This window comes from Colletotrichum lupini, chromosome 2, assembly GCF_023278565.1.
Source record: "Colletotrichum lupini chromosome 2, complete sequence".
NCBI lineage: Eukaryota > Fungi > Ascomycota > Sordariomycetes > Glomerellales > Glomerellaceae > Colletotrichum > Colletotrichum lupini.
Window position 1 is genome coordinate 7,607,108 of NC_064675.1, and position 26,557 is coordinate 7,633,664.

The 26,557-nt window shown below is 46.2% G+C and overlaps 7 protein-coding genes across 7 annotated transcripts; 3 read left to right on the forward strand and 4 right to left on the reverse strand.

Annotated features, from left to right (window-relative positions):
* Nucleotides 1-244: 244 nt before the first annotated feature.
* CLUP02_04626 (uncharacterized protein) lies at nt 245-2,998 on the forward strand (the record flags this gene model as incomplete). Its single annotated transcript, XM_049283637.1, has 1 exon — nt 245-2,998. The coding sequence occupies one exon, from the start codon at nt 245-247 to the stop codon at nt 2,996-2,998; it is 2,754 nt and encodes a 917-aa protein (XP_049140780.1).
* Nucleotides 2,999-3,268: 270 nt separating this feature from the next.
* CLUP02_04627 (cytochrome P450) lies at nt 3,269-5,344 on the reverse strand (the record flags this gene model as incomplete). The annotated part of the gene is made up of 7 exons (XM_049283638.1): nt 3,269-3,449; nt 3,508-3,674; nt 3,729-3,836; nt 3,895-4,194; nt 4,259-4,773; nt 4,835-5,149; nt 5,209-5,344. The coding sequence occupies 7 exons, from the start codon at nt 5,342-5,344 to the stop codon at nt 3,269-3,271; spliced, it is 1,722 nt and encodes a 573-aa protein (XP_049140781.1).
* A 3,300-nt stretch (nt 5,345-8,644) lies between these two features.
* CLUP02_04628 (uncharacterized protein) lies at nt 8,645-9,127 on the forward strand (the record flags this gene model as incomplete). Its single annotated transcript, XM_049283639.1, has 1 exon — nt 8,645-9,127. One exon carries the CDS (start codon nt 8,645-8,647, stop codon nt 9,125-9,127), a length of 483 nt encoding a protein of 160 aa, XP_049140782.1.
* A 3,702-nt stretch (nt 9,128-12,829) lies between these two features.
* Nucleotides 12,830-13,057, reverse strand: CLUP02_04629 (uncharacterized protein; the record flags this gene model as incomplete). The annotated part of the gene is made up of 1 exon (XM_049283640.1): nt 12,830-13,057. A coding segment is annotated over one exon (228 nt), but the record flags the coding sequence as incomplete, so codon positions are not given.
* Nucleotides 13,058-16,918: 3,861 nt separating this feature from the next.
* On the reverse strand, nt 16,919-19,844 carry CLUP02_04630 (uncharacterized protein; the record flags this gene model as incomplete). The annotated part of the gene is made up of 17 exons (XM_049283641.1): nt 16,919-16,989; nt 17,070-17,160; nt 17,355-17,417; nt 17,471-17,529; nt 17,609-17,696; nt 17,754-17,764; nt 17,905-18,025; nt 18,073-18,133; nt 18,208-18,346; nt 18,417-18,457; nt 18,543-18,683; nt 18,745-18,793; nt 18,901-19,009; nt 19,076-19,253; nt 19,383-19,423; nt 19,486-19,607; nt 19,709-19,844. The coding sequence occupies 17 exons, from the start codon at nt 19,842-19,844 to the stop codon at nt 16,919-16,921; spliced, it is 1,521 nt and encodes a 506-aa protein (XP_049140784.1).
* Nucleotides 19,845-19,937: 93 nt separating this feature from the next.
* CLUP02_04631 (uncharacterized protein) lies at nt 19,938-23,046 on the forward strand (the record flags this gene model as incomplete). The annotated part of the gene is made up of 9 exons (XM_049283642.1): nt 19,938-20,146; nt 20,278-20,442; nt 20,518-20,580; nt 20,791-20,961; nt 21,083-21,164; nt 21,235-21,578; nt 21,646-22,648; nt 22,719-22,921; nt 23,022-23,046. The coding sequence occupies 9 exons, from the start codon at nt 19,938-19,940 to the stop codon at nt 23,044-23,046; spliced, it is 2,265 nt and encodes a 754-aa protein (XP_049140785.1).
* A 201-nt stretch (nt 23,047-23,247) lies between these two features.
* On the reverse strand, nt 23,248-25,851 carry CLUP02_04632 (inositol phospholipid synthesis protein Scs3p; the record flags this gene model as incomplete). The annotated part of the gene is made up of 4 exons (XM_049283643.1): nt 23,248-24,138; nt 24,213-24,349; nt 24,815-24,908; nt 24,961-25,851. The coding sequence occupies 4 exons, from the start codon at nt 25,849-25,851 to the stop codon at nt 23,248-23,250; spliced, it is 2,013 nt and encodes a 670-aa protein (XP_049140786.1).
* Between the last annotated feature and the right edge of the window lie 706 nt (nt 25,852-26,557).

Consider the following 26,557-nt stretch of genomic DNA (forward strand, 5'->3'; position numbering starts at 1 on the left):
GAACCGCTGCCGTTGCCGATACGTATATTCCCGCCCCTGGGATACCGGCAGTTTACCGCGCGGCGATGATCATGACCTCGTGACAAATCGAGACCGAATCGGTGCCTCTTTGAGCCGGAACCTGCTAAGCACGGGGGCCATTAGACCGCAATGGTTTTGTTGAGTCTATTTCACCTCTCGAAATCCAGATTCATTGAAATGCATGGGTTGATGAATGCCAGAGCCTAGTTGCACACAACAAACCATGTCTTGCCCAGCAATCACGAAGCCTGTCTTTGACCACCACCACAGTGGCCTCGGTGTAGCAACATCAAGGCCAAGGATCTCATGGCGATTCGAAAGCACCGACGAGACCATCGCTGGCTGGGTCCAGACTTCTTACGAGATTGAGATCAAATTCGCTTCTGACGAGAAGCCCCAGAGCTTTCCCGAGGTCAGCGACCAATCTGTGCTTGTGCCATGGCCAGCAAGAGACCTATCTTCTCGCGAAGCTGCGATAGTTCGAGTGCGGGTGTATGGGAAGAGCCTGGTCGAAGAGTCCTACGCCAAAGAAGAGCCAAGCGCGTGGTCTGAACCAGCAACTGTGGAAGCTGCGTTGCTGAAGAAAGACGACTTCAGAGCCAACTTCATCACCGCGGCACAGCAAATTGGACCTTATGGCTCTTTGAGACCTATTCGCTTCCGCAAGGAGTTCATCTTACCCCAGGAGCTCGATCTCAGATCCTCTTCAGCTCGATTGTACATCACATCTTTGGGTGTCTTCGAAGCCTGGATCAACGGGAAGCCAGTCACAGACGAGTGCATGGCTCCGGGTTGGACCAGCTACAAGCATCGTCTCGTCTATCGTATCCTTGACGTGGAAAGGCTCTTGATCCCAGGGGGCAAGAATACGATCTGCGTCGAGGTTGCGGAGGGGTGGTACGCCGGACGTCTCGGTTTCAAGGGCGGCATTCGATTTCGATATGGCGACACTCTCGGGCTATTTGCGCAACTAGAAGTTGACCGAGGGTCTGGTACGCCATGGAGCCTTCTGTCAGATGAATCTTGGTCTTGTGCTCCCAGCGCGCTTGTCAGAAGTGAGATCTACGATGGAGAAGTGTACGATATGCGGGAAGAGGAGGGGAATTGGAAGTCCCCGGAAGTGACTCAGACGACATCGGCCACAAGACTTCTCCCATGGCCTCAAGCAACAATGGTAGCACCAGACGCGCCGCCAGTACGAGTCATTGAGACGAAGCCTTGTGTCAAGGTCTTTCTGAGCGAGACTGGAAAGACAATTCTAGACTTTGGCCAGAATCTTGTCGGTAAGCTCCTCGTCAAGTCAGTCCGCCCCCAGGAGGGAGCAGAGATCACTTTCCGCCACGCCGAAGTGATGGAAAACGACGAACTAGGCACCAGACCTCTGAGAGATGCGAAGTGTTGCGATACTATCATTGGATCAGGGGAGCCTCTTCTCAACTGGTCGCCCAAGTTCACCTTTCACGGCTTCAGATATGTCCAAGTCGATGGTTGGCCTGGCAGTGGTCCATCCGAAGACGACATCCAAGCTCTCGTGATGCACACGGATATGAGGCGCAGAGGTTTCTTTGAATGTTCGAACCCCTACGTCAACCAACTTCACAAGAACGTGGTCTGGTCTATGCGGGGTAACTTCCTGTCGATTCCAACGGACTGCCCTCAACGCGACGAAAGACTGGGATGGACCGGAGACTTGCAGGTATTTTGTCCTACGGCAACATTTCTATACGATACATTGGGGATCCTAGGCAGCTGGCTTGAGGATGTGGCGGCTGGACAACTGGAAGAAGGCAAGGGAGGAATTCCTCCTTTGGTTGTTCCTCTGGCCATTTCTCCTAACTGGCCACACATCGCTCAGGCTGTATGGGACGATGTGACTGTTCTCGCGCCAGACGCGTTATATCAATACAGCTCTGACAAGGGACTGCTTGAGAGGCAGTTTGTCAGCATGCAAACGTGGCTTGACGAAGGAGTTGATCGTGCTTGCGACGGTCTTTGGAACCCGGACAAGTGGCAGCTCGCCGACTGGCTTGATCCAAGCGCACCTCCCGATGATCCTGGAAACGGTCGTACTGACGGTATCCTTGTCGCGAATGCTTACCTGGTACACACGACCGTGGTCTTCTCGCGCCTCTGTGCGGCGATCGGAAAGCTTGATTTGGCTGCCAAGTATGCTAGTGATGGCGAGAAGCTGAAACAACTATTCCAGAGGCGTTACATTACGCCCGAAGGTAACCTGATGTCGAGTTCTCAGACTGGGCTGTCCCTTGCATTTCAGTTTGGCCTGTATCCCAACGACACATTACAACGCCAGACTGCGGCAAAGGCTCTTGAGAAGCTGGTACGGACTGCGCGCTTCCACATCAGTACGGGCTTTGCGGGTACGCCAGTGATATCGCATGCGCTCACAAAGATCGGACGCCCACAACTGGCATATCGTATGCTTCTAGAGAAAACTTGTCCTAGCTGGCTGTACCCTGTCGTATCCAAGGGGGCAACAACGATATGGGAGCGATGGGACAGCATGCTACCGGACGGGCGAATCAACCCAGGACAGATGACCAGCTTCAACCATTACGCCCTTGGCGCAGTAGCAGACTGGCTTCACGGATCTGTCGGCGGCATCTCACCCCAAGAGCCGGGTTGGAGAGTGATTCGTGTGGAACCTGTTCCAGGTGGGAACTTGACGAACGCTACTGTCACTTTTGACGGTCCTTATGGAAAAGTGGTTTGCGAATGGGTGCTGGAAGGCACGAAATTCAACATGTGGCTAGAAGTGCCGCCAAACTGCTCCGCAGTGGTGTTTCTACCTTCAGGATTACCAAGGTCCTTTGCCGCGGAGACATGCCAACAACGTCATGGACTTGTGGTACAGTCAGGCGTCCACAAGTTTGAGGATACCTTTGACCCGGGCGAGTGGCCGCCCCTGCCCTTCGTGGCGGCGAACCAGCCTCTGCCACCGAACACAATCGCGGGCTAGGCTCGATCCTTTCACGCGTCTCGGGTCCTTATAGTCTTTGTAGCTTATGGGTTTTCTGTTTATGTTTGTAATGTCGAGGTTGGATAAAGAAGTTCTTGATATTGTTGGGTATCATTCAATACTACCTCTTGCTCTACACCTCAACCTCGTTCTCAAAGCATTCTAAGGTGAATAATCCAGTTGAAGTGACATAGCAGTGAAGGAAAACTTGATGATCTGGGATTCTCGGGGGGGAATATTTGTCAAATGAAGAAATCAGTCGCTGAGTCGCTATGCAATCGATCCAAAACGCGGAGTCATCTGGACCTTCATGTAGCCTTCGTGACCTTTCTTGGGGTATGTGTTTAAATACCGAAATCCATCTGCCCTATCCATCTTCTTGTCCCACAATGAAATGTTGAAGTTGTAAATGAGAAAAGCGACTGTTTTGCGTAGAACTCTATGAGCAATACTTGTGAAGCATGTGTGTTAGTGGGAGGAAACTCTTGAGATGGTCGGACTAAACCTACTGTTGCCCTAAGCATGTTCTCGTACCAGTACCAAATGAAACGGAATGTCCCTTGGTTGTCTTCGACTCTTGGTTGAAACCGAGCCATCTTTCAGGCTTGAAAGTATTCGGGTCTGGGAAGAGGGTGGCATCGCGCTCGAGCAAATGTAAGGTAAAGCTCATACTCGTCTACAAAGTGTCAGATACAGTCAGAGTGAAAGTGACTAAAATCCTCCCTCTTACCATTGGGGGTATTATGACTCCTTGGTATTCCACCGGAGTGTCACTCTGTCGGGGTTGTCGATGCCAACTGGGTGAGCTCAAGCGGGACGACTCTCTGCATACAGCATCCTGGGGGCGTCAGCGACAAGTTCTATCTAGTGTGAGTCAACATCAACAAGCCACTTACCAGATACCTGAGTTGAGCGGTCTTTGGATCCCTCCAAATTCGGTGCCCATATGTGCCAATATCCAAAGTATCCAGTTCGGATCGAATTTTCTTGATGCATTCCGGGTTTTGGATAAGATGATGAAGGACAAAGGTCAAGTTGCTGAGAAGAGACTCGTTTCCAATAAAAATAGCTTGTGATGACTCGTGCACAGTCTGTGTCTCGTTCCCTATCTCGTTGAAGATTCGAGCCAACACACTTTGATGACTATTCTCGTCGTCCCAAGACTTAACCATAGGTCTGACGTGAGAACTAATCAACTAATCACAAAGAGGTCAGCGAATTTGATGTAGTATTCGGGGATAGTCGATTCAATGAGCTTACGTTATCAAGCCACCCCAAAGGTGAAAATGATCGAAGAGCTGGAACGTAATCAAACATAGTCTTGACCGGTGGCATACACCTCAGTACGGTGGCGAGGTCGATGGCGCTGAAGGCTCGTGTCGCATCATGAGTGGCTTGCAAATCGTAGACCTTCTGAAATCCATAGTTTTCCTCGGTGAGATACGAGATCATGACATCGTTGGTGTAAGCCCAAAGGTAATGCGTCAAGTTAATAACTCCCTTATCCGAAGCAGCATCAGCAAGGCGGGAGTGAAGTGACTCGATGTGCTTATCCAACGTCTTGGAGTATTCGGCCAAAGTCTGGCCAGAGAATATTGGCCGCATGACTGCTGCCCTCTGCGCATGCTTCGTAGGGCTGGCCAATCCGCCAAGGAGTTTGTTGAGAAGACCATAGTAATTGTTGCACTTGAAGAGGTCGGGCCGCCGGTGGTGGTCGAGGTTGAACTTGTTGTCGACAAAGTGAAGCTCGTTAGGCCCGATTCTAACAACCGGTCCTGTAATGACAATTCGAGTTAATGTTAAGTCCACAAAGCGCGCAACAGGTGCACAAATTACCATATTTCTCGTGGAGCGAGACAAGATTCTCCAGCCAGTCGTTCTTCAGCAGAACATGATAAGCTTCGTAAAGTTTGGTGATACCAGCAATTCTCGGCCCGGGAAAACCAGCGATAGGAGACAAAAACATCCGGTATGTGTACTTGACGATAAGGTAGAAGAGCCCTAGATAAACCGCCTTGACGACAAGATCGTCTAGGGCGCCGGACACCGAGAGTGCAGCGAACCACGTCATGATGAAGACAACCTCTGGAGTTGATTCTGACTTTGAGCTTGATCGCTTGAAACCGAACTTCCCAACGACCGGCAATACAGCTGTTTATGTATCAGTCACAACGTCGTATCTCTTCTCCAGAATGGGGGCACGGCATTACCGTTTCCACTCTTGTGTACACTCTGCAGACAGCAAGGTATAGTATGAGGCATTTCCCGATTTGATTTCGTCGGGCTAAATAGGCAAAGCTGGGTTCTGCCCAACCTCTGTTGGCTGCACCGAGAACTATGCGCCATCACGGAAAAAGGTCCTGATCGGTCTCTGTGTGGGTATTGGAGCAGAAAAGACCAATCACCTTGAGCCGGTTCGTCATGAGTAGGAACAGAGCCCCAGGAAGAAGTTGTACCATCGATTGTCGACGGTACAACTGTAAGCAATGTTGTTGAAATTTCGTGCGGTATTGGCTGGAACGGATCAGTCCCTGCGAAGTACATGGATCGAGGGATCCTACCACGGCAACAGGGTACGGCGGCAGCTCCGCACTCACAGAACAGCTCGATTGATGCAGGTAAACGTCAAACGGCTGCAGACCTGGATCACATCCCCTAGGAACCACATGCCTGGATGTCGGTTCAGCCTGTGGGTAGGAGTATGGAGAAAGCAGTTCGGATAGTGGCAATTGCTGCTGCTGGGAGTGGCTCACAAGGGTCATCGTACCCTGTGCATTGCGGAGTTGACGTGTGGAGTATGTCAGCAAGGAGCTGTACTATCGAATTTGCTGACGACTGAGATGGGGGCCGATTGACGAGAATTGGTGATGGCCGATATTGGTTAGCGAGAGTGGATGTCTAGCTGAACATTTTTATCATGGACTCCAGGGGTTTTGGGACTTTGGAGATGCAATGGAACGTCAAACAAGCAGAGGTTCCACCGCCATCTTATCTAAACGCCCACTAGGACCATGTAGAATCATCGTGATGCGACGAACCAGGACCAGCAGGTGGGCGTGGCTTCGATCGGGTGTACCGTTGACAGAATGCCAAGATCACCGTTTCCCATTAAGTCGTCACCAATGTCTGAACTATGCCGCTTATGCTTTTGCGACGGTAGCTTATCTTAGGATTTCTTCGCTATCGGTGTTCGCAAGTCGGGACTTCGGCACCATAATCGGAAGAGTCGTGGGAGTGCGGCACATAAGTTGAAAGAGCTGCACCATCCATACGCTCTGTGCAATGCTGGGGCTGATCCTTCGGGGCAAGACAGCTTCATTCCCGGGTTGCGGGAACCAAGTTGGTTGGAACCCTGTCGCTCGTTCGATGCAATTTGTGGAAGTTGCAGCCAACAGGAACAAGAGGAACAAGACCTTTAGGACTTTCAACAAGATTTACACTTTAAGGAGCGTTTCGATGCCCGCTTGCTGGAGTTCCGCTGGCCAGTCCGCGCCGCGGGCCTTTTTTTAACGTTTTTGTTTCACTAAACAAATCTAAACCTTCTTCTGAACTCTAGAAACATAGCGTTTTGGCATCGTCACACCACATTGTACGAACAGCCAATTAGAAACTCTGCTCCCCCTTCCGCAGTAATCGGACAGAGAACGGAGGCAGTCTAGAGTATGGTGATCAAAAAGATTTAGCAATAGGCAACAAGGACAGCCTTACGACCCCAGATTCATAATCATGACGGACCGTTCCAAAGGTTTGGTTGGGTCGCATTATTCTGGGGCCCCACGCGTTGGCGCTTGAGGTTTTACGGAGTACTTTCCGGCAATAATGATCGTTCGGCACCAAGACAATCAACATGATATTAGTAACGGTGCCTAGTTTCTGTGTACTATCGCTCACGTGCAAGTAAGCTTCATCGCAAGCGCAGACATTAGGAGATGCATCCACTCTAACGTGATGCCTTGGTCGATCGTGGGATGGACCACGACACAGGGATTTGGAAACAACGTGGTATTTGATTGCACGACTCTTCAAGTGAGATCGTTCAGGAATATTGCCGATACTTTGGTCAGCCTATCCTGACTAAAAATTTGCATCGGCCTCATGAGAGCTGCTCCATCTGCCGTGTGTCATGGAACATGCTACAGACAGAAATGCGAAGTCGCGCTTCAAAATTGAGGGGTTGTACGGCAACATGAGCGGCATTGATTCAGACGTGTCTCAAAATCTTCCATTCAGACGAGACTTTGTCCTGATTTTTGTCGACTGATTGACTTCACAAGTGTCATCACGAGCGACTCGGTAGTTGCAGAAACCTCAAGGGAGAGATATTGGTAATCGCGGGCTTTTCGCAGCTACTCCTAACACTCATCCGCGATGATTACAGATATTCACTGATAGCCGTGCCGAGACTCGTGGGGTTTGGCAAGGTACGTAGCAAAGAGTCTTCTGGTAAGGTGCTTTGTGATCCGCGACCTTGATCTTACGTGAAATTTGAATCTGGTACTGTTCTCGCTTCTAAGAAGCCTGAACTACCGTAGCAATTTGACAAATGGACTTCAAACATATTTGTGCCTGTCTCTGCGACAGCTTCTAAAGTGATCAAGAAAGATGGCGGCCCAGGCGGCGCATGCGCATGTATTATCCAGTTCTTTCACTGGGTAAGTACTTACAGTTACACTTATTTCACAGCAAAACTAATGGTTCCTCGCATCAGACTCGGATAGGGTTCGTTTAGCTCACGATCTTCTCAAATTGCCGAGAAATGCAAGTGCCGCTGTATTCCACGGTCCGCCGACAGTCAGGCATGCATTAGGTCGCATCGAGACCAAGCAGGATTCAAGAAGCTCCCACGGAGAACGAGACCGAAATAGCCGAAGTTGAAACCGAGGCGTCGTCTTTCGCGACTAGGATCACCTCATTTACATTTTCCGAGGCTTGACTCAAGTGAAAAGATGCAATGCCCATCAGGTCCCCCGCCATGTTTTGTCGTTTCACCCAACTTTTCATGGGCTAGTGTTACTGCGATTCTTCGTGCGGGTGAAGAGGCGGCTAAGCCGGCACTTGAGTTGCTTGTTTAGTCTTTCCCCGAGTAGAAGCCTCGTGATTCCAAGGGCGATATACCCATGCACTGAGTTGGGTATGGACGATTTGTTCCGCTCATACTGGGGCGACTGGTCTTTAGTCCCAAAAGGCAGGGGCTTCCCCAAAAGGGATCTGGCTTAATGAACTTCAGATGACACTAAGATCAAGTCGGCAAGCTTTGGTAGAAATGCGGCCAGCTATGACACTAGAAAGGACCTTTGGTAGGGTTAACCTGGATAATTGGACTATTCTCATTGGTGGACACGAAAAGGTTGAGCAAGTCGAATCCAATCTCGAACTGCATCGAGCAAATATCTCCGTCGTGGAGAATTGTCTCCTACATGAATCCACGATACAGAGCACTTCACGGGGCAGGCGAACACTACCGCATTCACGATGGAGTTGATTAACTGGAATATGATTAAGTGCGAGGATGTCATCTCGCTCATTCGCTCCAGTTTGCAAAAGACATAAATACCTGCAATGTTTTCTGAGACATGGTCAAAGTGACACCTCGATCGATCAAGCCTATCATTTCAGTTGTCATCGAAGCTCAAACCCAAGATACCCATGATGGTCTCTGGAACTTTCAAGGCAGCGATAATCGCGGCAATCATTGGCACTTCGGCCGCAGTCGATACTTGGGGCGGCTCCGTATCCCTTGGCCCAACAACTTCAACCATCATCAAGGCCGCGACAACAATTATCCCTGGCACCGCACCTCCCACACAAAACGGAGTGCTGGCTCTATGGCCAGGTATGTCGAATGGCACCGGTGATCTCGTTCAAACGACCCTAGAATCTTGGCCGGACAACTCTTGGTGTGGCGCCAAGAAGGGACAGTGGTGCGTCCGGGCCTCACTTTTCGGATCCTTTGGGCAACTCAGCGGCGATGCTTCTGCCGTATCGGGCACCCAGAAAGTCAAGATCGAATATGAACTCCTCTCGGATAACGATACCTGGCGCCAGACCGTCACCGATGCCGACACCGGTGCAAAGCTCAGCTCGTTTGAGCACAAGTCTGGCCCGTTTATGAGAGGCTACGGGTGTTAGTATCCCTATTATAGGGTAGTTAGTTCGAACCGTAGGTGACGAAGAGATTAATTAAACTATATGAATATCTGCGTAGTAAGTATAAAAAGGAGGTTCTAACCGTAAGTTAGGCTAGCTATAATAATCGTAAATAGGGCCCCTAATTAGCCCCTGCGCAGTCGGCTATATACCGTAGTCGAATTAGACTTCTAATCCGATACTAACTTTCTCTTTCTTTTATCGATTTAACTACTACGGTTAGAAGTATAATTCGATCTCGGGCCCGTTTACTAAGTCGTCTCCTTTTCCCCCTTTTCTTTACTCTTTTTATATATCTAGTACGTATAGCTTTAACGAGGTAATGCGGGATATTCTTATAAAGAATATAAAAAGTGAATATTCATATAGAAGCAAGAATATATAAATATAGGGGATATAAGCGTATATAAAAGAGGTTTTTATAGTAAAGAGAGTAATATAGTTAAATTACTATATGAGAAGTTGCTTGCTTAACAAAAGGTCTAGGTAGGCAAATACACGCCTATATATAGGCATAAAAACCTCCTACTAGAATATTCCATTGCTTATTAATTATGATATAATTAATAAGCGTATACGTAAGTGAATGCGTAATCGTAGTACGTAATTCCGCCTCGAGTAAATTCCAGATTATTCAGTTACCTTCCAGTACTTTCCATTGCTCACGTAAGCTTATATAAGCAGTATTGCTTACATAATCAATACCTATAATAATCTACAGAAATCGTAGATTAATATGGTATATAGTTTGCTTACGTAATATTGATAATAAGGCGAATAATAAGGTAAACAAAGTTACCTTCGTAATAATATAACCTATCTTTCTATTTATATAGTAACTTTTCCGCTACCTACGAATTACTCTAATCCCTTATTTAGTACTACTTTTATAAAAGCGTTTGCGAGGTTATTTTTACTATTAATCTAACGGATCTCGAGTATTTCGCGCCTTTCGTACGATTACTTAAGGGCTATAATATCGATTATAAGCCTCTTTTCTTTTATCGTTCCTAATTTAACGAGGTATTCGTATAGTAAGTAGGAATCTATATAAATAACTATTAGAATAAGTAAAAGGCTAATTCGATCGGTAATCTTCCTTAGCGTCGTTAAAATTGCGTAAGAGAGGTTAACGCCGTTAACTATACTATAGACTTCCGACGCTAATATACTTCTCGTTACCCGCTTACTTTTAGTTAACGAATAGTAGATTATATTACTATATATAGTAAATTCGCTCTCGCCTATACTCTTATTAACTAGGATAATAATATACCCTAATTACGAAGTAAGGTCGTTATTATTCGTAAATAACTTATTAACGAAGACGTAGAGCTTACTAGTTATAAAGTTAATTAAGTAATAGATAAGACCTCGATCGAGATTCGTTTATTATTACTTAAGCCGCTTATTAAGTACCTTAACGTCTCGTTCGGTTAGATCTATAGCCTACGCTACCCTAATATAATTAAAAATTACTTTAAGCTAATAAATATTCGTAATATATACCCCTCGCGCAAGCTTAGCTTTATATTACTTCTTAACGTTAGTTATGTTCGGATTAACGAGGTTAATCTTCTTACCCTACCCCTTTTATTAAAAAATAACGGTTTCCCTTTCGATTATAAAAATCCCGCCGTTAAATACTAAGGGGGTATTTATTATAAGGACCTCTTTTAGCTTTACTATAAAGCCCGCTTTCTAAAGCTCCTTATCCTCTTTTTTTATAAAGTTAATATCGGATAGGCTTAATATATCGTCGGTCTATATTTTAATAATCCTAAATTAGTCGCTTTCGTACTCCGCAATTAGTAAGCACGGGTTATATATAGAGGTAACTATTAATAGTTAATTAATATAAAAATCGTAATAAGTAGCTTATTAATAAGTACCCGATTCTACGAGCCTATATAGTAGCTTAAGTACTTTAATAATCGTGCTTTCTAAGTACTTACTAGCTATTTCTTTCGGTAAATAGGCTAGGATTTTCCTTATGAGCCCTATGGCCGATTAAGTATAGGCCTAAGTAATATTATGGCTCTAAATCTCGTATCCTTTCTTTTATAGCAATACTATTAGTACTATTATTAATCGTTAGCTATAGCGCTATATAGTAGGCAATTATATAAGTAGCGTTGCCTTTTTAACGTTACCGTACCCCTAAATTACGTATCTAGACTTCTCGTACGGCTAGGGTGTTCCTTTCCTTTTAATCTTACGAACTATTCGTAATTTAAATATATAGAAGTTTATATATTTTTCTAAGTCGTATAGGATAAATTAATAGACCCCTCGATCGTAAAGAGTGTTTACTTCGATAAGATCTGATCCCTTATATAGCTTTCTAGTAGTTATAATTACGCCTTCTTTACGTAGTTTAACCGCTAGCTCGAAATCGGCTTTCTTTTTTACTATATAAAAGGTATTAATTACCTCGTCGCTAATAATAAATTACCGCGTTAGGGCTTGCCGTCGTAGTCTTTTACGACGTCTCGTTAGTAATATTAGTACCCTTTTAACAATATCCTCTTCCTCGTCGTCTATTAGTATTACTATAACGATTTCGTTAAGGATAATTTCTTATGCCTCTACTGCGGGTTATATAGTTTCCCCTAGCTCTTCTTCTTTTTATAAGTTAGAAATTACCTCGTTAAGATCTATATAGTACCGTCTAACTACTATAATTAATACTTCGAGTAACTAGTTACGATCTCTCGTAACTATATAAGAGCGCTCGTTAACGGAAATTAACTTATATAGCCTAGTCTACTATTAAATAATTTCGCGCTATACTTATATATCCGAATTTAGTAATATATCTAGATTATCCCCTATATCGGGCCTATTATACGTAGTAATTACCTCGTTAACTTACTTTTTTACGCTTACTTTGCGTAGTACTTATATTACTTTTTTAACTACTCGGGCTCGTCAGCTTATACTTAGCGATAGTAATAAGGCTAAGGTCGTTCTTAAATATGCTCTAAATACTAATAGCGTTAGTATAAGTCCGTTAGGCCCTATAGTATCGTTATAATATTTAAGTACTATTTAGAGGCATTCGTCGTTAATAAAATCCGGATTTTCCTCTTTAATAATTCTAAACGCCCTTTTTAACTATTAGTATACCCTCTCTACCTTTTTAATACTATAGTACGCTTTAACGGGTACGACTTTTAGCTATATACCGTAGGCCGTCGTATTATCCCTAAATTTTACTAACTTAAAGCTAGTACCGGCGTCGGTTTTAATACTATCTAGCGGTCCTTAATATATATCGATCTAGCTTTTTTATAGGGCTACCTATACTATCTTTACTTATAGATCCCGGAGGAATTACCTTACTTAAGAAGATATAGCTACGTTAATTATATATAATACTAACTAACTATTTAAGTAGAAGATATCGATAACGATTTCTTAGTTAAAGTTAAGCTTATTACGTAATTTAAACTTAAATCTGCGTAGGCTCTATATATTTATCTAGTATTAATAGTATACTTTCGTTAACTACTCTAGCGCCCCTATTTCGATATTATTATTACTTAATTACTTTAAGAGGTTATATAGCCTCGTAACCGACGAGTACCCGAATCTCCGGTATAGTCTTCTAAGCTCACTTTCCGTTAAGTAATTAATCGACTTCGTATTATTGATAAGCTTTATAAACGCATACCCCTATTATTATTTAACTACTTCGAAGTGCTTATTACTAAAGATTCTGTTCCTCGTATTATCGAATATAATACCTAGTCGATCTATATCTTTTAGATATAAGAGAAATAGGGTATTAACAGGTAAAATATAAAAAGTTATCGTTCCGAAGTACGTCTCTACTTTTATTATACCTAGGGCGACGATTTTTTTACCTAAGCTAAAACTAATCTTTATAATACTTACTATCGACGTATTAAGCGTTATTAGCGCGATCTTTTATAGTATTTAAAATTACCCTTTTCCTCTAGTTAACTATTATAATACCTTAGTATTTAGGATAATCCTATAGAAATTATTTAGGCCGTACTTTTCGCTCGTATAGAATACTTATATAAGCTTAGTATTCAAAGGATCTAAGTAGTATAAAAAGGACCCCTCTAGCTACCCCTAGATTTACTTAGTACTATGTTCTTTTTTTTTAGATATTAAAAAAGATAGCGTTTTCTCTTTAATTATTAAGAGAATAGGCTTCGGCCCTATTAAATTCGCCCTTTTAGCCGCCTTTATATCCGTTATTTAAAGGACCTTCCCTTACTATCCGTAAATAAAAGCCTGCTTATTAAGAGCTTTTACTACCCTCTATTCGTTTAGCCTCGTATATTTTCCAGAAGCTAACGGGGCGAAAAAAGAGTAGTTAATATTGTCGATTTCGTTATAATCTAATTTATTAATATAGGGAGTAAGATCTTCTTTATTTTCTAAATCTCTTATAGGGGGTATATACTTTAGGCCGCTACTTTAGTTACTATTATTAAGTTCCGTGCCCCTAGATCTGCCCTTATATATAATAAGGAATTAGTTAAACCGACGAGGGCTAGTTTTACCGTCTACTACCCTCGACTTTTTATACTATTCGTACGATTTAGTACGCTCTTCTTTAGAGTAGTTACTTAACTAATATCTATCCTTTTTATAAATATAATATTACTTTTTTTATTACCCTACTTATAAGTTAAATCTCTACCTATTTAATAAATCTGGGCCTCCTTACTAGCGATTACTATATCTAGCCTCTTTTCCTTTCTTATTATACGTTCGATCGACTTAATATTATTAATAAGGGCCGTCGTACGCTTAGAAATAGGTTTAGTACGGTATTCTCGCTTTAATATTAAAACTAGATCTTAGCCTTAAGCAGAGCGTCTCGTAATTTTTAGGTGCTTAGTATAGGGTAATCTTTACCTCTAGTATACGCTAAACTACGGTATAAAAATATCCGACTTTTTACTTATTTATCCCCTTATTTAGCTAGGTTTTTACTAGTTTATTAATTCGATCGATAAGCTTTTTAAGGATCTCTATTCGTAATTTACCCTCTATTATCCTAGCTATAAATATAAAAAAAATCGCTCGTAGCTTAGATAGGAGCTCTAGGTTCTTATCGTAGGTCTCGAAGCGGCTTCGGATTACGTTAATTATACTAAAAAAGTCGTTTTAGTCGAGATTATGCACCGCTTCGTAGTAATAATTAGAGGCTTTACTTATAAGTACGATATTAATTACTAAATAGTACTAGTATTCCCTAATTCCGACTTTTTTATAATAATCGTAAAATATCGTTAGGGTTTCTTATAAGACCTTATACTTCCCCCTAGAGTATAATTTCTCTTTTGGGAAGATCTTTTTAAGGTCTATAAATTGCCTCGTATTTACTATTAGATTTTTAATATTTATATACGAACCCTGCGTCGCTGCGTACTATTAATAACTTCGGGTCGTTTACCTTTTTTTTTATTAACCGATCGGCGCCGAATTTCGTATTAGTAGTAGTAACGAGTTATAGATCGAAATAAGCAGAATTATTAATTATTATACTTCTAGTACTATATTTTGCTTTAGTATATCCTTTTACGACGATAGATTTCCGTTAGTAATTATAAGGAGGAAATCTAGGTCGTTTACCCTTTTTCTAAATTTATTAAAGCGATTATACGCTCTATTAACCTATACCTAGTTCTATAGCACGAATTCCTCTTCTATAATTATCGCTACTAGTATTTCGTATAGCTCTCGTAATTATAATTACGCTAGTAATACCCCTTGCCTATAGAGGAATTTATTAACTACTTTCGTAATTCCTAAGCTTGCGCTCGCGAACTATTTATCTAGTTAGTAACTAAGGTCGTCTACGATCTCGTAGAATAGGGGTTACCCCTATAGCCCCTTTTTTTCGTAGACCTTAGTTAAATAGATTAATACCGCGTTAATTTACTCGCTATTAGGCTAATCCGCGATTTTATATATTTACGTCCCCTAATAGTCCGGGTTAATATTTACCTACTTATAAGGGATTAGGATTCTATTTAAAATCGGGTTTTATCCTCTTTTTCTTTACCCTAACTCGCTAAGGGTCGTGCTCTAGCTTATACTTATATTAATAGTCGCTAGCGTATTTAATTTTAATAAGGATATATTTAATCCGCGCGCGGGTTATAGTAAATCCGTGCTTTTGCTACTTAACGAATTTATTAAGGTTTAAAAGATTCCCGCTTCCTCTTGCTATCTCGCTACTACTCTCGTTTTTATTATTTTTAGTAATTACTATTACCCTTCTAGATCGCTAGCTATCGTACTTACTAAGATCTTCCTTTTTATTTAGTAAAAAAGGGTAGGTTTTAGTAGTTCCTTTTAATAATAATAGTAATAGACGTTTATATTACTATAAAAAGATATAGTAATTAATCTCGGGATCTTTATTAGTTACCGATTTTTACTATCCCGTATACTTCTAACTTCTTAAGCCTCGTACTTTTTATAATTTCTAAATAACTTCCTTAGTTAATTTCTAAGATCCGTAATATTCTTAGCTCGATACTGTTAAGACTTCTAAATCCCCTCCTCTCTCGTTAGACCGTCCTCTATATTATATTCCTAAATAATACTTAGGGGGTAGTTAAGGGAGCTACGAGGAGGTCGTTTAGATCGCGGGCTTAAAGTCGTACTTATAAGATCCTTATAGTAATAGACTTTTTTATATACCGTAAATCTCTTAGTTTAATAACTCCTATAAGGTTACTTTCGTTACTAAGTAAGAATATTTACGTTTAAAAATCCCCTTTTTCGATCGCGCAGTGCTTTTTTATACCGTACTTTTATTAATTTAATTAGTTAATTTCTAATCGCGGGCTGGCCGCAGAAAAATTATTTAATAAAAAAGCTACTCAGGGCGATAGTAAAAAGCTAGTTACTTAAGCAGTTTTATTAATTAACGTAGTTTAACGTAGTAAACGTCGACCTCTCGTAAGTAATAAAGGGCTATAATTACTTAATTCCGTGCGGTATTTAAGAATCGCCTCCTTTTTTATTTACTTTTATAAAGTTAATTAGTACGAATCTCTTATCCCGTGCGGTATTAAGAGGTCGTCTTTTCTATATAATAAAATACCTTACTAATTTATAATAATAGAGTTTAATTATTAATTAGTATTAATATCCCTATTATAGGGTAGTTAGTTCGAACCGTAGGTAACGAAGAGATTAATTAAACTATATAAATATTTACGTAGTAAGTATAAAAAGGAGGTTCTAACCGTAGGTTAGGCTAGCTATGATAATCGTAAATAGGGCCCCTAATTGGCCCCTGCGCAGTCGGCTATATGCCGCGGTCGAATTAGACTTCTAATCCGATAACGGGACTGGAACCGAGTGCAACGCTAACTGCAGTCCTACTATTGCGTCACAAAAGTATATAGATACCGTCATCACTCTTGCAGGCCCCGATAATGGTTTTGGGAAGATAGTTGCCACCGCTCAGAAGGCCACATATTCTGGTCTCTCGAGCAGCCAGAATGGAAAGGTTTGGACTATCAAGGAGATCAATGTCCCTGCGATGGTTTGAGAAAACCAAGCTGTACATGTACAGTGAAGAGATTTGGAAGGTTTTAATAACCTTTGTCCATTGTAGATAATTATGACTTGGAATTGCGGTGTGAATAGCAACTTTGAATGTTCGGTCCACAACACAAGACACACAGCGATTTCACAAACAGCCTCAACTTTTCTTCGAGTGAGTTTCCTTGTATGTGAGAGAAATTGAAGAAGAGGAGATGAAAAGTCTCAAAGCGTCCAGAAGTCTGTCACCTGCTTTGTGACAGAAATATTTTCACTATGAAAGCTGTGTTCGCCGGCTCGTCAGGGTGGTGTTTGTAGCCTCCATTGCGTACTTACCAAACGGGCCTCGACCGGGCTGAATAGGGGTATCTGTCACCACCGGCAACGGTGGAAAGCTCAATTGCCACCGGATCCAAGTATTCTGCAAGTTTGTTCTTGGACTGAGTCGTTTCGAGGAGCAATACTCTCTAAAGAGAGCCAGTCACAAAAGTAGACATCACGGAACCTAGATCTTTCCATGAACACCAAATTTAGATTAGCAATGCGAAGCGTGGAAATTTCAAACCAGTGATGCAACGCCATCAGTCGATCAAAAACACACCATATACTCTTTCTTTCGGATCGATCCGAAGATTACTAGAAGAAAAAAGCGTGGGAAAACAGGAAGCGGCTCCGCCCAGACGTTTGCGGCGTTGGGCGTTCGACGTTGAACGATGATCCACAGCTACTGATTCGAAGTTTTGCTTTTTTATCAACTTCAACCAATACCTATTTGACAACATCCTGTTTGGTTTCCCTTGCCGTAGGAGTTGTTCCAGCTCGGTAGGCGCATCTCGCTAGGGGAGACAGGCTCAAGTCATCCGACACCGGCAGACGCGGCCCTTCCCCCCCTCTGCATGATCCCGAAGAGTCCACAATTCCAGTCGGTTTCCCTCATCTGCGTTGGAGACGGCAATGATCTAATCTCGATTTGGATCGGGACCATCTGAGTTGACGAAATCTTCTGCACATTAATTAGTAAATTCTACTATAGGAGGATTGCGTCTCTCGCCCAGCTCACTGGAACGGCAGCTTCCCGCCAACCATCAGTGTCTAATCTTTCCTATAGGCATATCTATAGACGTCCCCTGGGTCATTGAAATTTTGAGACATGGTCCCAGGGATTTTCTGCGTCGACCCGTGAGTACGACGTCGCCCCAACGGGCCCCGACTTATGACAGGTCTCAAAACCCATGCGGCGGAGGTTTCTCTCTGGGCAGGCCATCTCTTACCGGGCAGGTTGAGAAGACCAGCCGTTCCTGCGAGTATGGTGCGAACAAGTGTCACGCAGATCTTGGCTCCAGGTGTCCCCCTTTTTCATCGTCTTCCTCAGTTGAGACTAGTGCGCCTGGGCTGGGACGTCCCGCAGCAACATGTCCAATACCCATGTCAATCTTCTCCCTTGCCAGTCACGCAATGTATGCAGACTGCATCGTACGCCATCAAAGCATGTTCTGCAGAATGTCACTACTGACAGCCGGATAGACAGTCCGGTTTGATGGCCCATGAGAGAATAGCGTTTGAAGACGGGCAGAAATTCGAAGTTTGAGGAAACGTGCGAGAACAGGGGACCAACGGTGCGTCCGTAAGGCATGCAAGTCGTCATTTCTTCTTCTTCTCCATTTCATGAGATGCTGGCCATGCATGTATATGCAGGCTGTGTAGACTACCTATGCAAGCATACGTGCGAGTTCAAGAACCCGCATGCTTGACAGCTCATATATTCTGCAGAGCGTAGACACACGACCGGTGAGCTAGCTGTACATGAACACCTCCATGAAGACAGAAGGAGGGGTTCCCGTCTACTCACCGGTGACCTTCAGTGCAATCATTTTGAATCTCTTCAGCAAGAACCAAGATAGTTTCTTCTGCATATAGACACAAGCAGACTGTTGCCCAGTTTTCACCCGGCAACACTGGCGCAATGATAACGGATCCTGTTTTCTCAATACTTACGCAGGGTCAACATCATTGATGTTATTTGGTTTAGCTCCCGATTCAACATATCAAACCGCAAAATGAGAGTCATCTCAATTTGATTCCAGGAGTCGAAATTCCATCCTGAATTAGTAAGTTGTCACTTACCCCTCATTTAGAAATGGGGTCTATTCCCGTTTTAACATACGCTTCGGCCGTTTCGATAGAGGGTGTTTTGCTTACCTACACACCTGCATGAATCCAGGATGACATGCATGGACACCACTCAACGACAGATCTATCCAGCACTTGAAGCCCCACGCATCCTGAGTCCTGCGAGCCTCTCCTGCACGCTTCCTTCTAGACAGAGTTGGTCCAAGCTGAGTGGGGATGGCTGGATGACCAGACGTGGTCCGGGGCCAGTACCATATTGCCGGTATGCAGCATGCTGAGAAAGGAACCGCTGACTGCCATATCAGCCCTGTCATGGCACCGGGGAAGAGAGGGTCTTGGGCCGATATTCACGAGATCTCTGAGTCCGAGAAGAGTCGAGTTGGCAATGCCGCTTTCGTTATCTCCCACGTGGACATCTTGCTGTGCCACCCTTCTCTCATCTCATGATGTTGCCCCCATTGTTAACCGTGTTTCTTCTCGCTTTCTGGTCTCCATCCGCTTTCATCTCGCAAGAGTCTAGTAGGGAAAGCATCCAAAATGACGTGGCAAGCTAGGGTACGAGGTGTTCTTTCGCAACCCCCACTCTCCGCAGCCGAGGATCTAGATCACGGCATGCACCATCCAGACCTTACAGCCGCATACCCCAGTAGAAAGACTCATACCCTGAATATACCTGCGCTATAATTCTCTGTGTAGCGCAGATGGAACCAGATCCAGCCCAAGACCTTGACGTGGTCGTCCATCTGTCGAAGCTCACCTCGTTGAGGAGGGACAGGCGAAGAGTCTTTCTGCATGAGTCCGGTTACCTCCCGAGCCAGGGCCCAAGGAGCCGGGATTAGTACGCCGGCATCGAGAAGCAAGGGTACCGGTCTGCCAACCACATACAACCGCGACAGGCCGTTGCAATAGTCAAACGCCTACAGCCGACCAAAACGCCACCCTGAACGGCAGTAAATCCGCGATCTTCCTCTCGATCTGGAATCCCGTGACCACCCTTGTCCAGGTAAACACTCTCCGACATGATACCTACCCCCCGGCCGTGGGAAAGACCTAGGCTCGTGGCGTTTTCCACGGGGGCGACCCTACTGGGATGCCAGCCAGGGTATAACTGCAGATGCGCAAGTCGGTACCCGGTAGCAAAGGCGGTTCCAAATCGTTGACGATGAAAGTGGGACTTCGCAACATGGTGATGCGCGATCGAGCCCCAATGGGTGCAATCCAAGCCACCCGTCTGCAGATGAGCACACGGGCTGTCCTGATCCCTGAGCCCACACACAAATACAACCCATCTTGCCATCTTCGCGCCGAAGATGTACCCGGGCCGTAGGCACCGCCCGAGAAGTACGATGATACCCTGCAGTTTGGTGGGGGACACTTCGAAAGAGGCTGAATTCTGACAGATTTGAACGGGGCTTAGTAGAATAGGGAGGGTGTTCTTGACGTTCCATACCTAGATGGGATGCCCGTGGCAGTATGATCATCAGTGTTGACGGGGACGGCTCGAAGCCGGCCTGGACAAATAAAGCGGCTTCGGATACGCACGATACCCAAAAGGTAAAGGAGACCTCATGTATGAGGCTCTTCTGGGGTGAGATCCTCGAGAGGGAACGGGATCATCAGTAGTCGAAAAGCGCTTTCAATATCCCGTAACATCTCTCGAATGAAACCAAACCCTGGGTCTGCGGGAAGGACAGCCGAAATTCGACTTTGTACTTGAAGAGGCCTTCCTCCCGTCAAACCGACGATGGCCTGAGCCGGTGTCTATAGTCAATCACTCTTCTTTCATCATTCTTATCCCAACAGTCAGTCTTCGTCACATCGGCTGATTCCTGTTCATCGAATATACCTCGCCTCGTGGTCATTAATGTTTATTGCTTCACAAGCCTTCATCCTTATTTCCTGACTCCTGTGCTCGAGCCTTCTCCTCCTTCTCCTCCTATTGATATCTGCCACGCGTGACTGGACAGTTCCACCCGTCTACTCGTTGGCCATCGGCATCAAAGAGCCAAAACGTCTTCACCCCTGACGGCCAGCCACGAGAGAGAACTGGTTCATCTCGCCACCGCTCCCGCTGGTATCCGCGGATCATCCCCTATACCGCTCTTCTCCCGTCGGAGCGAACACCACATCCTGCTCTTGTAGACATCCGTGGAAACACCCAACGGGATCTTACACTTGCATCTCGCATCATCCGCTCTAAAATTCTTCACTGATCGCCGAAACCAATCGCTCACAACCTTATTCTTCCTCAACGCACAGCCGGAAGACGACATCGTTGCATGCGAGTTGGAAACCTGAACTCGCACAGAAGACACTGATAGAACTTTCAGCAGAAGAAGCGGTGAGACGTTCGGCTTCCTTTCAGCTTCGCTTCCTCGCCCAGCCCGACGGTCTGTCTGTCTGACGGGCAGCCTCTTTCGTTCAAGATGTTTAAGGTCGCTGCCCCTTGGGGCTTCCATAGCTCGGACATCTTTGCCTTTGAGCAGGAGATGAAACTCAAGGCACAGCAACGCTCCAACATCCGACGCCAGAGGAAGCTGTTCGCACGCAACAATCACAAGAATTCTTTCACCTTCAGATCCACCCAGCAACCGGGCGCCATGGCGAGTGAGGACTGGTCTTTGGCCGTCATTCCAGACGGTATCCAAGACAGTTTCGAGGTGCGTTGGCTGTTGAATTTTCTTCTTTCCCCTTTTCTCCCGTTCGCTCAACAATCAACACTCATCAACATCATCATAATCATACTCATCATCATGTGAGATGTGATCAAGAATATTGCTGACCTTCATCCTCTCGCCTTAGGCTCAACAGCTTCGGAACAGATACCTAGCTGGCACCGCGGGCAGCCCGTACGCTGACCCTGATCATGGCATCTTCTTTGCCAGAATGCAACAGCTTGACAGTTCTTTGAACGGCAGAAGACAAGTCATGGATCAAAGTCAAACGTGGCAGCCCTTTGGGGTGGCCGATACGACTGATGTCCAGTCCATGTTCGCCCCGATGCCGTATCAATACGATATCTCGCCTATTGATGGTCTTCCGTTGTCGACTTCCAACACCTTATGCCACGGCATGTCCACCTCCTCTCCCGTCTTCACAGCATCGGACCCAGGCACTAGTTTTGGCAGCTTCTCTTCTGCGGGTGCCCCTCCTACCTTGCTCGACTCCTCTTCCTTCAACTCGGCAGACGGCAGCACCATCATTACCAGTCCTTCAGACCAGTTCGAGTATGCCAACTCACCCTTCGCCTCTTCATCCATGGTACCTGAAGACTTCAACGGCATCAAGGCAGCTCCCCAATCACCACCCCCTTTCTCCGAGCCAAACTCCATCCTCTTCTTCCCTACTCCACAGGAGCAGCTCGTTGAGCATCAGCAACAGGTGGAGAGCCAACAGGCGGCAATGAGCAGCCATGGTAGCTTCAGGGGGGGCAAAGATGAGCCACTCACCCAGCAGATCATGATGTCCAGGCCCAGAAAAGAGCTCCCCGAGAAGCCACGCTCATTGCGAGCCGATGATAGCAGTTCCTCTTCCTCACGTCATAGAGCATCTCCAGTTCGCAAGCCTGTCCCTTCTATGCACAAGACTGAGCTCCGGCCAAAGCAGCCCAAGCCCTGTCGGGCCCAACCTTCTACGCTTGATCTCGCAGAGCGTTCAGCCAAGGACGAATACCTGCTGAAGGCCAAGCAAGAGGGCCTGACGTACCGCGAGATCCGGGCCAAGGGAAACTTTAGCGAGGCTGAGTCGACACTTCGTGGACGTTATCGCACTCTCACCAAGAGCAAGGAGGCACGGGTTCGTAAGCCTGAGTGGACCGATAAGGACGTGAGTTATTGCTTGCCATTCTTCCTCATGATTTCTATTTCTTGGCACCAGCTGACCTTATAACTCGCAGGTCCACCTGCTTCAGAGAGCCGTCCGCAAGTTTGCCAAGGGTAGCGATCCCGCCTCCACCAAGATCCCCTGGAAGCAAGTCGCCGAATACATCCAAAGGAACGGCGGCTCCTATCTCTTTGGCAACGCCACTTGTCGCAAGAAATGGGACGAGCTCATGATGGGTGCTTCGGGGCACCAGATGGGTGTATACGGCGCGATGGAGTGATGGATTCGGTTGCATAGAGTGTGCGGGTATAGTCCGAGAAGGCACGGGACGATGCGATCGGCTTTGATTCTTGGGGCAACGATGTGATGTGGACAGCGAAATGGTAATTTTTGACAAGTGACATGTCGATTGATGGTAGACCATCGGTGATTGTATTCGTATGGAGATCTCGGTATCGAGTGGGATGCGGCTGACTTATCATGTTTGCTTTCTTTTAGTTAGAGTCCTGCCGCTGGGCCAATGTTTGCTTGCATCGCATCTGCAATGTGTGTTTGCCCCCTCCTCCCTTCCTCCATGGACGTGCATGATGTGTATGGTGCCTTCACAGCTTTTTTGTGTGGCTTCCGCCGCTATCCTTTGGAACGCCGATTTTCGATAAAACTTCGAGTAATTGGACGCCGTCACCGTCACCTCCTGACCTTAGCGCATCCCATTCGGCCTCGTTTTTGACCAAAGCCGTTCCCGCCAAGACGGTGCCGTTGAGAGCGAGATTTCCTACGGCCGTACCGTCTTTGAAGATGGCCGCGCCCTCGGCAAGTCGTGGCAGTACCGCCAACCGGTCGCTCGTCATGGCAAGGTTATAGCTGATGCGCGCGCCGCCATTCCCAGAGTCGTTCTCAGCGCCGATGTGAGATTCCACTGCATCAACCGCCGACTTGAAAAGTGATAGATAGATGCCGTGAAGCTCATCCGGGGACATGTCTCGATGGATCGTCTCCGCAAAGGTTAAGAACGGCAGCCCGGAGACGTGCTGCGGGCCAAGCTGTTTTGCTAGCACGTCCCATCGCGCGCCGTCGGGTAAACCGTCCATCATCCGCGCCACTGGAAGCAGCTGGATGTGCCGGTGAGGCTGACTTGCACCCGAGTGCGAGCCGCTGTTGAAGAAGGCATATAGCTCGCTGTTATACCCCTGATGTTGTTCGCCGTACTGTCTGTAAGCCTCTATACAAGAGTACGTTGCTGCCAAATCGTCGCGCTCCAGGAGATCGGTCTGTTGCTTAAACTCCTTGGTGGCTAGAATGAAGTGCTCAGGAACAATGGCAAACTTGTTCAGCACCAAGTTGTGGCCCGACGACGATGGAATTTCGGCGATGAACAGCGGGCCCTTCTCGGGACTTTCAAAAGGATCAAAAGGCTTGCGTGGCTCATCGGTCTTCTTGGGCTTCTGGGCGACCGGCTTGTTCGCCAAGGCGGGGGAGAAGCGGAGTTGGAACTGCGCGGAAGAGTTAATCTAGTTTCAGTTGGAGTTCATGCCAGGGATTTGTGATGCAATGCAGACAGACTCACTGGGGTTGAGTTGGCGTTGAGCACTGTGACCTGAGTTGCATAATAGGTCAGGTCGCCATTGGAGCGAGCCTTATTGAATGCTGCTTTGACAAGCTCCGGCAGGTTAACCGGGGCCTTTATTGGAGACATTGATCTATCTGGTACGGGTCAGAGGGACTGGAGTAAATTTGTTGTTGCTGTAACGTTGGGAAGAGGAAGAGGAAGACGAAGAGGATGAGGTCACTTTGGGAAGGGACGGGACTGGGAGCTACGGACACCCCAGGAACCCCACCTCGGACCCCCACATTCACCTTTCTCGCCTCCTTCACCGAGTTTCTCACCGACCAAGGTCTACACCGAAAGACCAGTAACCATAGCGACACATTCATTTCATTTGGAAAAAACGCAGCCTATGAACAGATCTAAGAGTAGTCTGACCCTTTGATTGCGTGAGATTTGGGAACCTTGCGATTCGCTCGCCGAGTTGAGGTATCCATGGACCGGCCGGCGAATCGGGAACAATGTCCGAGCAATTTTCGAGTGGAATGTATTTTCTTGTATTATCTGGCATCAGTGCCTATTTTTGGTTTTCTTCTATATGATATACCGACTTGCCTATATACCAGGCAGACCAACGACTTGGCGGATAGCAGGAATGAATCGAGGGAGAACGTAGACGCCATACAACGCAGCAAGAGCGGTCACGAGACCGGTGACCTGAATTATACGTTAGCAATGTTGTACAAGGGCGAGAAATTTGATACTATACCTTTTCAAACCATGTGTGGAAGTAGATGGCAGTCATGAGGAGCATCCAGGAGCTCAGAGCGATAATGGCAGCGGCAAACTTGCCTCCTAAGCCCAAAGCATCACCTGGGACGGGCTCTCCCTTCAAACCTTGCGCCTCGACTGTTGCGGTCTTTGTAGCACCATCCGTCATGACAACGCTGCGTTCTTCTCTTCTTGAGCCTCTCCAGCGCATAACCACCCACCCGACCTCGGACAATAAGAAGCCGGTACCAAGAACCAGGAGGAAGACGTGTCCAGAGATGTCATGACCGCCGCGCCAGCGTCCGCCAGATGCCTTACATGCGACCGCTGTGAAGACTTCCTTGGCATCTCCTTCACCCATCTCGACCTTCTCTTCAATAATCTCGCACTTTCCGCCCGTCCAGCGGAAGCCTCGGTCAATGAGAGCCGGACCAAAGAACCATTGCGTGACGAAGAACCACCAGGTCGTGACCAGCGCCCATCGTAGAGTGCCCTGTACGCGCGCGGTTGCTTGCGCAGTCGCGGGGTGCGTAAGGATGAAGCCGAAGAAGGCGGCCGTGATCCAGAACCAGCCTCGCTTAACGAATATGACGTTGAACAGGTTCGACTTGCGCGCAAAGTACGACGGCGCGGAATCTTGTACATGGGCCTGAGCTGCGGGGTCGTATTCCGACGAGCGAACGTCGGGGGAGAGAAGCGAGAAGACGGTGCCGAAGAAGAGGATGACGGGGAAAGCAGCCAGAACGATCGTCTCGATTGGTGTGGGCAGGTAGGGGCTGTTTCTCGTTGTCTTGAGGGGTGTTGAGGGCGGCGACGTGGTTGCACCGTTGAGGTCGTCAAGTGCCCGCCTGGTCTTGGACCGCAGGTTTACTGCTGGTGGCGTGTCCATCGTGATGGTCTTGGGTGTGTGAGAGAGGAAGTTCGGAGTGTTTGTTATCGCATAAAGGGCAAAGGAAGCTGGGAATGCGCTGGATCGTGAGTGACGATGGTCTCTTAAATCGGCGGGAGGAATGGCGCCAGAGCTTGGAATTGGAAGAAATCGATGCACAGAGTATGACGTTGCTGCCACATCAAGTGAGGTACCGCGGTACCATAGAAAGGCAGTACGTACCCTGAGTGGATCATGGGGGCTAAACGCGCGCAGTCGGCCTTTGGGAAACGCCGATCGGCGAATCATCGCCTTTCTTTCTCGGTGAAGGTCACTCGCCGCCTCACACCGAGAAGCCAAGGTGAGGATTACAAGGTGAGGACACATTGCGAGAGAACTCGAAAGACACCAAAGGAAAGCGGGAGGCAATTACTGGATTATGACTAGGTCATGACGCTTTGGTTGTTAGTTGGCTTCATAAGAGCATCCAATTTTACAAATCAGTCACACAGGCTACTTCAAGAACGAGATGACTTGGTCAAACTTTGTTTCGTTGAATGGTATCAAAATGCCCTTGAGGCAAAACAAGAATGTCAATCCCGCCGTAAAAACCTTCGTGTTCTCACGATCCACGGCCTAATCCCGTTTTCTAGAAACCGTAAACTCCCTTGATGCAAGTATGCCTCCTGCCAAATCCCATAGCATAAAAAAGGGGTGTGTTAAGAAC